The sequence below is a fragment of the Eurosta solidaginis genome, chromosome 1 (genome assembly GCF_040869045.1).
Source record: "Eurosta solidaginis isolate ZX-2024a chromosome 1, ASM4086904v1, whole genome shotgun sequence".
Classification (NCBI taxonomy): domain Eukaryota; kingdom Metazoa; phylum Arthropoda; class Insecta; order Diptera; family Tephritidae; genus Eurosta; species Eurosta solidaginis.
In genome coordinates, this window is record NC_090319.1 from 5,299,353 (window position 1) to 5,313,337 (window position 13,985).

General features: G+C 37.9%; 1 protein-coding gene across 3 annotated transcripts in view; it reads right to left on the reverse strand.

The window, feature by feature from the left end:
* Positions 1-13,985, reverse strand: part of LOC137246994 (mitochondrial glutamate carrier 1-like) — an 84,870-nt gene that overhangs the window by 11,951 nt on the left and 58,934 nt on the right. For all 3 annotated transcript variants that reach the window (XR_010951755.1, XM_067778073.1, XM_067778062.1), the window contains one exon: positions 2,599-2,739. Coding sequence is in view for 2 of the 3 variants with exons in the window: in XM_067778073.1 (XP_067634174.1) it covers positions 2,599-2,739 (141 nt within the window). In the remaining variant the exon portion in view is untranslated. The remainder of the gene's footprint in view (positions 1-2,598; positions 2,740-13,985) is intronic.

The following is a 13,985-nucleotide window of genomic DNA, read 5'->3' on the forward strand; positions in this document are numbered from 1 at the left end:
GAGCATATAGTGGCTGAAGAAGGTAAGCTCTATTAAAGAAATCTCGGTAAAAGTCTAGTTTAGAGGTCGACTGCTAATACGCTACCAAAAATATCGAGAGAGGTATCAAAAGACACGTAATGACCTCGACAACAATAATCCGAAGGCGGAAAAGAAAAATTTTATACCGTTCAAAAGATATTAACGAAAAACCGAAAAATGACCCGCGTGTCCCTCCGAAACCGGGGGTGGAATCCATAGTATTTTTGCGCAGAACACCTTTTTGCGTTGGCGGCCTTCGGCCGAGCTTATAAAAAATTACCTGGGCTACGCCATGCCAAGTCCGGGTGTGTGGTATAACCGTGGCTACCGCCACGGTGATGTCCTTCTGCGTACAAATTTTTTTCAGTGCACAACAACTTTACAACAACCACATGAAAATTGCCAACTTCAACTGCAAATATCTCCGGACACAGATACAGTTTTTCGGATTATTGTTGTCGAGGACAACACGCGTCTTTTGACACCTCTTTCGATATTTTTGGACACGTATTAGCAGTCGACTCCTCAACTAGACTTTTACCGAAATCTCATACAAGTCTTGCGTATAGTTCGTTGTTGGTTTTGTTTTTTGCTTTTTATTTATATCGAATAAAGATTGGACCAGATGGAATGTCAGTCTTTGCAACAACAACACGGACGACATCGGCCATCGAGGGATATAATGGAGCGCTGGCAAAAATGATACCAAAATAGGGAAACTTTTATAAATTTATCAAAGTTTTACAAATAGAGGAGTTCAATATGTCCCGAAATTTCGAAATGCTGGCTAATAGTAGTGGAGCTTTGGGAAAAACTAAAAAAGACGGAAATTTATTGAAAAAGCTGAACTGATTGCGAAAGCCTACGAAAATCTACGTTCTGGAATCATAACAGCTACTGCGTTTGTTAATCGAATGGTGTATCCAAAAAATAAAATTGTCAGGGAAATGGAGCCAGAAGAAGATTTTTTTGAAGATCAACCGTATCTTGAAGTAGGGGAGGAGGAAGAAGAAGATTCCGCATCAAAACCATCAGAAATAGCGCGCTCTCAAATTTTATGCGTAATTTGTTTCGAGGTTGAGCCCAATGTACTATTGATGCCGTGCAAACATTTAAAAATATGCAACGCTTGTGTTCTAATGCTGCAAGCTAAGAGTATTTCCGAAGAACTAGAAAGCTTTAACTGTCCAATTTGACGTGAAAAGGTCGACGACACTATTCAAGTTTTCTTGTAATTGTAACTTTTACATATGTACATAATAGTTTGTTGTATTTTTCAAATCTCATTGTAACTGATTATATAGTATAAAGATACCATTTCAAATTTTGATTTGGGATTTATTTAATTTTTTTGGGACTTATTTCATTTGGGAGTTATTAAATTTTTTTTTTTTGGGACTTGTGGTTTCATTATGAAATAACTGGCAAATATTGGGAGTTATTTCATTTCCTTCTTTGGGAGTTATTTCATTTATTAAAGTTGGGACTTATTTCATTTTTATTGGGACTTATTTCATTGGGAGTTATTTCATGGGAGTTATTTCATTTGGGAGTTATTTCACTGCACCCATTTTTATGACAGTGAAATTTTAAAAAATGTGACACAAAAGTCACATATAAAACTCTAGTCAACTTTAACTGTAGTTTAAGCTCGCACTGAAAAAACAGGCATTAATAATGTTAATGGTTACGAATTAATATATCTCTTGAAAAATACTCTTTAGTTAAAAGTTTTAAGCTTTTCGTTGAAATTCTTAAACAAAAGTTATATTTTTTGGTGTCTGTATGTATGTATTTATGTAAAGCATACTAACGTTTGCGCCATAAGGAGATTTGATCTATCTATACATATATATAAAGAAGGATTTGCATACGTTTGTATGCAGCTTATGGACTCCGAAACCACTCCGCCAATTTTATTCAAATTTGCAAGATAGGTTTACAGCGACCGGGAAAGCGTTACTGTGAAGTTTCTTCCGGGAAGTGGACCAGAGACCGATCTTGTCGAACGGATTCTATTCACAAAATTTGGTTTACAGGTAGCCCTTTGCCTAGTTTAATGATGCAAAAGAAGTATAACTTCTCACGCGCGTACATAAGGATAGGATAGGTTGGGTGGTAGCTGCCCTGATAAGGATAGCTCACTTGGACAACACGAAGGTCCGTTGTGATACCACATACACCAAAAATAACGGTGACTTAGATCTAGCTACTTAGAGAATCGTTGGGTAGCAACGATAAAGCTCCGAATGATACCGATCTCAACTTTGGATAAATCCTCGGGAGATCCAAGTGAGTCGCGACCGACGTACTTTCGCCTAGTTCTGGCAAAAGCTGGGCAATCAAGCATAAAGTGATTTGGTGATTCCACCTCATCATCCTCCATACAGCTGCAGCAGGATGGAGTTTCCAGTATATTGAAGATCTTGCTACCCTGCAAGACGTGGTGTCCGCTCAACGTTTGCTGAGCTGACTCGAGGCCCAGCTATGGAGGGGCAATCCACAGGTGGCCAGCGGAATCCCGCGTACATAAGCACACCCACCTTTTTTTTTTTTGTATGACGTGCAGTTACATACCTTATACAATCCACAATACCCTTAAATTCCTTTTCACCATCAGCTTTCTTAATCGCCTGCAAACGTGTCTTTACCACATCCAAAGGATTAACAAACAACGCCGCAAAAGACCCAGCTGCCAGTCCAGATAGGAAGGAACACCTAAAAAGAATTCGATTATTTATATTTCATTAAACTTTTATTTACAGCCTGAATGTCTATCTCGAATCTTTCGTCTGCAAGGCAATTCGTTCTTGTGTTTGTATTATTTACGTATTCTGGCAACAGCCAGTAACGAAATAGCAATATTTCACACTACCTTGGGAGTTTTTTCTTGGGAGATTTCTCTGCAATTATTAAGGAATTTTTCAACTTCTTAAACTAAAGGGACGTATCAAAATAGTTTAAGTAAATGTTTATTTTAAGAAAAAAACACAAATTTGTGCTAAAATTTATTTATATTTTACCAAAATCATATATATTATTTGTAATTGCTGTTTTTATGTACGGGTCCCTTTGTGTGCAATCCGAATCTATAAATAAAGTTTTTGTTGTAAAGTTGGAGATTCGGGCTATTAGCGAGCTTTGTTCCATTTTGGTCGTAGTGCTTTTGTTTAGCTATATTTTATTAAAATAATTTGTTAAAAATAAACGATTGTGAGCACACAAAGAAATCTATTTATACTATGGCACTATTGTGAATATTTGCACAGCATTACCGGCAGTTGCTATTGTACGCTAGATGGCAGCGCAAGCTGCTGTAAGTTTTAAGCGGGGTCATTGGTGCCGTATGTCGTATCGCTATAGTCGTATCCCTAACGAATTCAGCTGTTTATCTTTACGACGGTAAACCAAAAACCAATTGGTTGGCTACGATACGGTTACGACCTTAGCGGCACCAATAATCGATTGCATTGATTCCCATAAGGTTGGTCGAATCAGCTGTTATAAGGTTACCGATACGGTTACCGATAAAGCACCAATGTCTGCAGCTTTAATTGATGAACAGCTGATTTTTGTTGACATTTGATAAGAGACTTTTATATTGGTTGCGCAAGGTGTGCGCGGGTCCGGCTCGTACTCTTTATTTTGATTCGAAAATTATATTTATCAGCAACGAAAAAGCTCTTAGTATATTTAATGCAGCCATCCAGATTTTTTAAAAGGCTTAAATAGATTTTGGGGGTATGACGAAGGAGGAGTTGAATTCGAAATGGCCGCCAGAAATTTCCTTTGTTGAATGGAAGAAGGCACCTCCAGCTGTTGATTTTGCTGTAGCGCCAATTCATTACTCGTGAATTGTTATATATTTTCTTTCTCAATTTCAAACGAATTCGCCACAATAATTTAACGTTTTCATTTCTTATACAAAAATATACAAGCTCAAAAAAATTTCATTTGGCAAAACAGCTGACTTGGAAAATTCGGAATTCCTATTCCTATTGTTGCTCTTAGAAGATAAAAACTCCTCTAGAACAACATTCCGAGGGAATATTTAGAATTGAGCTGATAAACAATAAAAATGTTAAAGATGTGAGAAGCTGCCAATATTCACTTGAGACTTTAGCTAAAAAGTTTCGGGTTTGGAATATTAAAATATTTTAAATTTTAGAACCGAAAATCCAAATTGCTGATTGCAGCCCTGGATCTTGTTTGGGCAACAAAAATATAATATTTTGGATTCGTATTTTGCATCTGTTTTGTAAGTAGTTCACAACTGGAGTACCACTTACGAGTGCATACTCTTATCTATATATATAAAATTCAAATTATGTATGTATGTATGTATGTAGGTATAGATCGAGTTGCGTCCTAAACGGATTAACCGATCACAACCAAATTTGCACAACCCACTAGAAACCTTCCAAGGATGATCATAGGCTAAAAATAATATCGATATATAAAAGGGGCGTGGCACCTCCCATGCAAAATGAATATTTGGTACTACATAACTCTGAAGGTATTCATGCTAGAGCATTGAAATTCGGTAAGGAGTTATATGAGGTCAATCCCTAACACCACCATGAAAATGTGGGGTGGGGGAGAAGGGGGCGTGGCACCTCCCATATAAATTAAGTTTATCATATTTCATATCTTTGGACGTAGTAATGGTAGGATAATGGAAATTGGTAAGGAGCTATATGAGGTTAAGTCCTAACACCTCCAGTAAAATGTGGAATTTGGGAAAAGAGGGCGTGGCACCTTCCCTACAAATGGGATTTTTCAGACCTATGGCTGCCGTACAAACTTAGGTTATTATAACAGCTAATGTTTTTTGGCTGTTATTCCTTTTGGATGTTTAATAATCTTCCGCCGTTAAAATTTTTTGTTAAGTTCAGTCTATCCACATCTTCTATCTATATATATAAAGTTAAAAGTAAGAATGTTTGTATGTAGGTATAAATCGGGTTGCGCCCTAAACGGATCGGCCGATCACAACTAAATTTGAATCACCCACTAGAAACCTTCCAAAGATTGTCATAGGCTAAACATAACTTTAATATAAGAAAAGAGGGTGGCACCTACCATACAAATGGAATAATGGAAATAATGGTAAGGAGCTATATGACATTAAATCCTAACAGCACCAGTAATATATGTATGGAATTGAAAAAAAAACAAGACAAATGAGACTTTCAGAACTATGGCTACCTTAAAAACTTAGGTTATTTCAACACGTAAAGTTTGATTGCAGAGTTGGGTTTGGCTGTTATTCCTTTAGTATTATTTTGTTATCTTTACGGTTGGTATTTTTGGTTACGCCTGGAGGAACCGGAAAAAAAATTTCTGTTTAATTTGATTAATTGATGTAAGAGCAAAAAGAGAAATCACCATGACAGTTGCTTTCTCAGATACCGCGGATACACTTTGTGTGGTAGACGTACAACTCCGCATTTAAATGACCACTGTCTGCAAACATCTGATACACCGATGTGTAACATAAGCAATCGGTCAGGCCAAAGTGAGGGTGTGCGATGTGTGCACCATGACTCGTAAACAGTCACTGCAAGTTTTAGACCGAACCTTTAAAAATTTAAGGTGTAATGATCATCCCAAAGGTGGCACTTTAGAAATATGAGAGGGCATTATGGCGGAAACACTTCAGAAGCAGCTTTGCTAAATAACTTCTTGAAATTAATTATTCCTATTTCTTTACTAACAGATTTGATTTCTTTTCCTGCAAGCTTTTGAGAAATTATGACACCACCTGAAGCTTTAATAGCTAATGTTTCTTCCAAATATTGAATCTATCTTTACAAACTATAAATTGTTTTGAGAAAAGGCATTTTAGGCACCTTAAACTGTGGATGTTAATATCACTAGAACCAAGACAACCTATCACTCTATTAGCACAGTGGAAGAGTCCCAAGCTCTGCATATCCGATTGAGTTTATTAGCTCTTTTGAGCCATCAGAAATTTCTCCTCATCGATTGATCCTTAAAAAAGGGCCCATAATATCATAATATTTATGCTTCGTTATTTCGATTCTCCACGCTTATGTAGTGGGACAAGGCTTTTCATCACAAAACTTTTACGAATGTCATTGAAGCAATTCATTTTAGCGGAAAATTTCGAAAACAAAAAAGTTTAAAACCAAGGAGTCCATTGATACCGATAGATTTGTCTTTTCAATTTTAAATGCCTCAAATTTCCTATCCCTATCAATGAAGCTCAAGCACGATCATCAAAGGATTGATGAGCGCAATACAAACCTTTATAGCTTCAGGGCTTCTGCAACTCAATTGTCAACCTCACCTACGCGAGGGGAATCCTGTTACAAATATGATTATACCATACAACAACAGTCATTAGCTGTAGCAGATGTCAATCTTACCAACACATGTTTTACCCATGGCCAGTTACGCGTAGCTTGCATATTTTTAAAGAAACGTGGGGTAAAACCCACGGGCATAAGCTAGTATAAAATATTTTAAAATTCCGTACACACTAAAAGCCCCGTCACATAAGCAATTTATCATACCAGCCTGACCCGTGCGAATCTTGCGCAACCAATATAAAAGTCTCTTATCAAATATCAACAGAAATCAGCTGTTCAGTTAGCTTACAGCTTGCGCTGCTATCTAGCGTATAGTAGCAACTGCTTTCATTTAAAACTTACCGCTTGCGCTGCCATCTAGCGTACAATAGCAACTGCCGGTAATGCAGTGCAAATGTTCACAATAGTGCCATAGTACAAATAGATCTCTTTGTGTGCTTGCAATCGTTTATTTTTAACAAATTGTTTTAATAAAATATAGCTAAACAAAAGCACTACGACCCAAATTGCCCAACGCTCGCTAATAGCCCGAATCTCCATCTTTACAACCAAAACTTTATTTATCGATTTGGATTCCAAATAAGAGCGAAAAAGGGACCCGTACATAAAAACAGCAATTACAAATAATATATATGATAGATGCATTTATCTCAATCTAATGCATTATGAGTATTTTGCACGTATTTTTATGGGGAACGGTATATTGAGGGACACTGGCGCCATCTGACATGAAAAAGTAGCCAACTTAAGTAAACTTCAATTGCCAAGTCTGAAATTCCTTCATCTTTACAAACACAACATCTTGGTTGATTGTGGCGATGTTACTGGAATGCATAAGCTTGAGTTAAACCCATCTATATGAAAAATTGCATTGTGCCGCGGCCTTAAGCTGCGCATTATGTACCCTGTAGGGAAAATCTCTAGTTCAAGACTAGTGGGCTTCAAGTGCATACCGAACGACTACCCTGTAGGAAAAGTCTCTAATTGCTGAATGTTTTTATACAAAATTGGGTATACAAATATACTCTTATCTGTTCACCTACAAATTTGAGTTAATTCATACATAGGTCTAATAGAAATACGAAATATATGAATACACCTAAAAATACATAAAATATGCGCCCAGCCACTTCCATCCATTGGTTATCAAAAAAATGCAGACGATAGCAATGTCAGAAACGTCAATATAAAGCACAGAGGAACGCAAGGGAAAACCTGATAACAACAGCCGACGGATTATAATCGTCGGCAGATGAATCTGTCGTGTAACATATCGTTCGAGATACATATGTAAACGTGTGGCATCTCGAAGGCAAATAATAACAACCCTGATACAATCTTCAGCAACGCCATACATACAACCCTGCTACGAACTTGAGAAGAACAGTCAAATAGTTAGTTGGTTCCGAGAGATTAAACAAACAAGCTGCAAAACTTATAAATACATATATATTTTACAATAACCTAATATTCTCACATCATTCATTAACTCTGTTAAATAATTAATCACTATTATTAAATGTATTATAATTAAACACGGTTTCGTTAATTCATTTCAAAATACGGTATTCCTGACAGTTTCAGAAGCGGGCTCTGGATCGGTTCGGTTTTTCTCTAATTGCAACGACGTAAAGGCAATAGGAAAAATAACGTGTAACATCGGCAGGATTGCGGAAGAAAACGCATTTCTCATAAACTTTGGTTGGTTTTGAGAAAAACGAGAAACGCATACGTTCATACATACATTTAATAAGCGCAACGCATAACGTGTTGAAAATGAGTGAGAAGGGGGTCTACTCTGTATTGCGATGCGAAAGAAAAAATACGCGAAATCGCAAAATCGGTACTCTGTATCTTGACATTCGCATGCATATTTTGACTTTCGCATTCATATTTTGCCCATTCGCAATTTGTATCCCTTTTCGCATTGCCAGCACTCTGTATAGCGAAAGCGAATGTCAAACAGCATTCATTTTCGCATTTTTCTTGCTACAAGTAATAGGCATTCGCATTGTTCAAATATGTAAGTATTAATTGATGATTTTATAAATTGATATCTTTATATTCATTGTACATTCTTTTAAAAATATATAGGACAACTCAAAAAACAAAAACACAAAAGCAACAATTTGAAATCCTAGTGGACTTCATGGCAATACACCCAGATTAGGCCAAAGGGTTACTTAAAAAACCCAACGCAAAAACAACTTCAACGTTGTAGAAACTTTTATTATTTCAGGAACTGCCGTTGCTCTCCGTGGAGTTTTCAACTCACTTTTAATGCTATTTAGCACATACAAAAAGGCTTCCTTATTAAGCCGAAAATTCTACACAAAACTAATGAATAGAACATAAAGCAATAGTATATGAGTAATTTTGTAACGTTTAAATTACCTTTGATCGCTGAGATTCATAATGTTGGAGTTGTCTCTCATAATCCTCCTCAATCCTTTCTTCATTTAAATCGTCCCATAATGCTACAGAATCCATTTTTTAATTTGTTCAACAAAAATTAATCGCTTGCCGAAATTGTAATCGCCTTGTTTCTTTTGTTCTCTTTCTTTGACGTTTGGTCAGTGATGCATACTTAAGCAAAAAATTTGCGAAAAATAAAAAAAGCGGCATTGTTAGCGATGCGATAGCGCTACAGAGTTCCAATTACCTTTCGCATCGCAATTTATGTTCGCATCGCACTGCCTTTCGCATCGCAATACAGAGTAGGCCCCAAGGTTAAAATTACAAAGTTGAAAGTGGAACAATTGAAGGGTATTTTGGCACAAAATAATTTGCCCACAAGGGGAACTAAAACGGAACTCATTCAACGCTTAATTGAGTTTTTTGGGTACGGACGAAATTATTGAAGTTGATGTGCCAATAAGCGAAAATGAGTCAGTGCAGGAACAGTTGGACCAACTACGTTCTATGATGACTACAATGATGGATGCTATTGCATCAGTACAGACGCCTGTTGCGCAGCAGCAGAGAACAGACATGCAAACACCAGTACAAGAAACGCCGACGACGACGCAACAAGTAACAGCTTCTATTTCCCAATTAGAAGGTGAACGTTTGTACGAGCGAGAAAGAAAGCGAACGGCTTCGGTTAAGGAAATTGCAGAAACTCTGCCTGAATTCGATCCATATGCAGAAGATTCGGTTAGCGTTGAACAATTTATTAATCGTGTTGGTAATTCGTTAAATGCATATAACTGGGATGAAAAGTGTATAATGTTGGCAGTTTACAGCAAAATGCGTGGTGTAGCAAAAATGTAGTTAGACTCATTACCAATGTTATGTTCTAATTGGAATGAATTTTCTAAATGCTTAAAAGAAGAATTCAGTCACGAAATGAATGAAGCAGACATAAATTTTAAAATGTGTAATGCCAGTAGGAAACATGACGAGAGTGTTACTGATTATTGTTTTCGTATTTGTATGTTGGGTCGACGATACAAGTTAAGTGATGCTGCTATCGTTAAATATACGCGTGAAGGACTTAAACATCGTGAACTACAAATGGCTATTGCTCCGTTGAAATTCGATTCGGTTAAACATTTACGCGAAACTATTGAAAACTATGTGCTAAATTCAAAATCTCAAAATAATAAGGTGAATATGCAAAATGAGCTGAAACAAAAGGTTGAATTGAAAAACAATAAGTCAAGTGCTAGCGATAAAGCAGATAAAAAACCGGTTGTGTGTTATAATTGCTCTGAGAAAGGTCATATCTCTAGTCAGTGTTCGAAACCACAACAAAAACAACGTTGTGTAGATTGCAACAAAGTACATGGCCGAGGTGAAGCTAGGAATTGTGGCAAGAAAAATGTAAATGTACAACGTGCAGAAATTAATGAATTTGAGAAAAACTTTATGAAATCCGTTATCGTGAATGGACAAAAATTTATTGCTTTTCTAGACACAGGTAGTCAGTGTCACATGGTTCGTAAATCGGTTGCAAATAAATTGCAAGACAATCGTGAAAGCTGTAAAATTTCAATTAATGGAATTTGTGGTGGTACGCAAATCGCAAATGAAAAAATTAAATTTAAAATACTGTAACGAATTTGCTTGCAAATCCTCTTATTTGCAATCCTCTGCTAAGTTCGAATCACTAAACTGTTGAATAATTAACTCCAATTTGTAATAATGCAAAATGGCCTTTATTAAAGTACTTCACAATAACAAACCGTGCAACGAATAGCTTGCTTAATAACCACACTGATTGATAGCTCAATGAAACTCTACTATTCAAAATAACACTGCTATTGCTCGCTAGATATCGTCTTAATCAAACTACTTGACAACTCAAATCAAACTGAATTACTTCTTACTCGCTTGCCCCGCTTTTATAGTTTACGCTGCATACTTCTAGGCTCTTCGATTTCCAGAACTTACTAGTTAGTTTCGGCTACAAAATCGCCAGCCACAACTACGTGCACAAATTATTGCTCTCTCTTGTGACAACTGAGATAAGATATATGCATGTGTTTGTGCATTGCCGCTCCGCTGCTCGTATACGTACATATGTGTAGACGCAATTATTTATTCGTTTATGTAGATACATAATGATTGAATTATTGATGTGAATGTTTGTAGTTTACAGTCTCTCGCGCATACATAGGCGTATAAGTAAATGCATCTGTGTGTGACATCTTTCGGCTGCCTTATATATGTGTATACATGATTTGATTATTGACGTAAATACTGCTTATCGTGGCCTTGGCATCGCCTTAGTGATGGTATAACTTAGTGATGTTAATATCCGTGACACTGCCCTCCACCTAAGTCTGATCGTCCCGATCAGACAAATCTCTCGATCTAAACGCCGCTAGCATCTCCAAATGAACCACCTTTCTATTTCGAGGTTTCCCAATGGTTTGTATGCGGTAGATGGAATTACTGATCTTCTTCAAAACCTTGTACGGGCCTTCCCAAATGCACCGAAATTTGGCTGGAACACCTTTCCGCCGGTGAGGGTTGTATAACAGTACCAAATCACCCTCCCGGAAACCTTCCGAATTATTTTCCTTGTCGTACCTGTGTTTCATCTTACTACTCATTATCCTGGATCGTTCCCTCGCACTCTGTTGCTCGGCCAATGAAGAACTACTTCGCAGAGCTTGCGCTGGACGGATTTGCTTTGCATAATCGGTATCGTTCCCGTTCCCAAATTTCACAACAGTAATGCGCTCCGGCTTGAAACTACCCTCGCATTCTTTCTCGGAAATTCGTTGCTTCGTTTTCCTGCGTCTTTTAGGTTTTGTCAATGCCAGTGTTTCTCTCGCAGGTACTTTTGATTTTGATTTATTTGACCCATTCGATCTATCAACTTTTGCCTTTGACTTTCGTGGTCTTTGTCGAGTCTTTTCCACCAGTACCCGATTACTGCTGAACCCTTTTTCCAAACTAAAGTTAAGTGGTATGTCCTGGTTCTTATAGCGCATAATTTTTCTCCGCATATCGATCCTGACGTCACGCTCTTTACCATCCACATTCCCTCTGATGGTAAGACTGCTTGATTTCCTTCCAATCTGCGACACAGATATCACAGGACATTCAATAGCCGGGGCAAGTTTTCGTTCTTTACATCCGACACGCTCTTGCTCATTTCCGCCAGCTTTGCGTTTACGGCCACCCACATTGTTGGAACTATTAGGACCAAGATCGCAATGACGTGCAATGTGACCTGGGTTGCCGCACTTGAAACATTTAATAACTCTGGCATTCTTCTGTTGAGATCCCTTCAGTGCTTCCAAAATTGTGTCTACCCACTCTGGCCTTTCTACTTCCACACGGCGTGGTTTGAAAATTGGCTTACACAGAAGCGACGCTGTTTCCTGAATCAGAGCATGCGATACCGTTTCAGTAAATGTTAGTTTTGGATTCGCATATGTAGCCCGCTTCGTCTCCACATCTCGTATGCCACTTATAAAGCTCTGAATCTTTACCCTTTCAGTGTATTCCACGGGTGCATCCGCATTCGCTAAATGTGCTAGCCTTTCAATATCCGACGCAAACTCTTGCAATGTTTCACCAGGCCTCTGGAAGCGGTTCAGCAACTCCATTTGGTATATCTGTCTCCTATGCTCAGTTCCGTATCTTCTCTCTAGAGCAGCCATCAATGCTTCATAATTGTTCCGCTCTCCTTCAGGAATCGTCTGTAGGATCTCGGCTGCTGGCCCTTTCAATGCCACGAACAGAGCTGCAACTTTATCTTCAGTATTCCAGCTGTTCGCTGCCGACGTCTTCTCAAATTGTAGCTTGAAGACCTGGAAAGGAACAGAACTGTCAAAAGATGGAGTTTTTACCTTTGTATTACTTGCTGAAGCAGCCGGCCGATTAAGTTGCAATTCCTGTATACGACCTCTCAACGCATCCACCTCTGCCTCGAATTTTTCTTCAAACTGCATTATTTTTTCGTCCATGCGCGCTTCGAGTTTTGATGATATACGCGCCTCTTGTGCTTCTAGTTGTACTGTTATGCGTGTCTCTTGTTCTTTCAGTTGGGTTGCCATATATGTCTTTTGTTCTTCCAGCTGTGATGACATATTTGTGGATATTTGTGATGACATTTCTGTTATACGTGCCTCTTGTGCTTCCATCTTGGATGTTAAAAGTGTCTCCTGCGATTCTAGTTGTGATGCCATATATGTCTTCTGCTCTTCCAGTTGAGATGACACTGTCGATGTTTGAGCAGATATTGCAGCTAAAATCATGTTCAAGTCTGTGCTGGTAACCGTCTGCGATGTTTCGTTTTTCTCATCAATGTTTGTTGTCTCCTCGCCATCAAGATAAAAGACATGCTCTTCCACATCAATTCCTTCTGCTTCCATTGCTTCTCGTAGCCGTGCCTGAAGTTCGAGTTTAACGCCGCTTGTATTCAATCCACGGCTCTCCAACTCCTTCAGTTGCGGGATCTTCAATTCACTTAACTTTGCCATGTCCTTGTTGTCCTCTAGAATTTATTCAACAATTCCTCTTCTGACACCAATTGTAACGAATTTGCTTGCAAATCCTCTTATTTGCAATCCTCTGCTAAGTTCGAATCACTAAACTGTTGAATAAATAACTCCAATTTGTAATAATGCAAAATGGCCTTTGTTAAAGTACTTCACAATAACAAAGTGTGCAACGAATAGCTTGCTTAATAACCACACTGATTGATAGCTCAATGAAACTCTACTATTCAAAATAACACTGCTATTGCTCGCTAGATATCGTCTTAATCAAACTGCTTGACAACTCAAATCAAACTGAATTACTTCTTACTCGCTTGCCCCGCTTTTATAGTTTACGCTGCATACTTCTAGGCTCTTTGATTTCCAGAACTTACTAGTTAGTTTCGGCTACAAAATCGCCAGCCACAACTACGTGCACAAATTATTGCTCTCTCTTGTGACAACTGAGATAAGATATATGCATGTGTTTGTGCATTGTCGCTCCGCTGCTCATATACGTACATATGTGTAGACGCAATTATTTATTCGTTTATGTAGATACATAATGATTGAATTATTGATGTGAATGTTTGTAGTTTACAGTCTCTCGCGCATACATAGGCGTATAAGTAAATGCATCTGTGTGTGACATCTTTCGGCTGCCTTATATATGTGTATACATGATTTGATT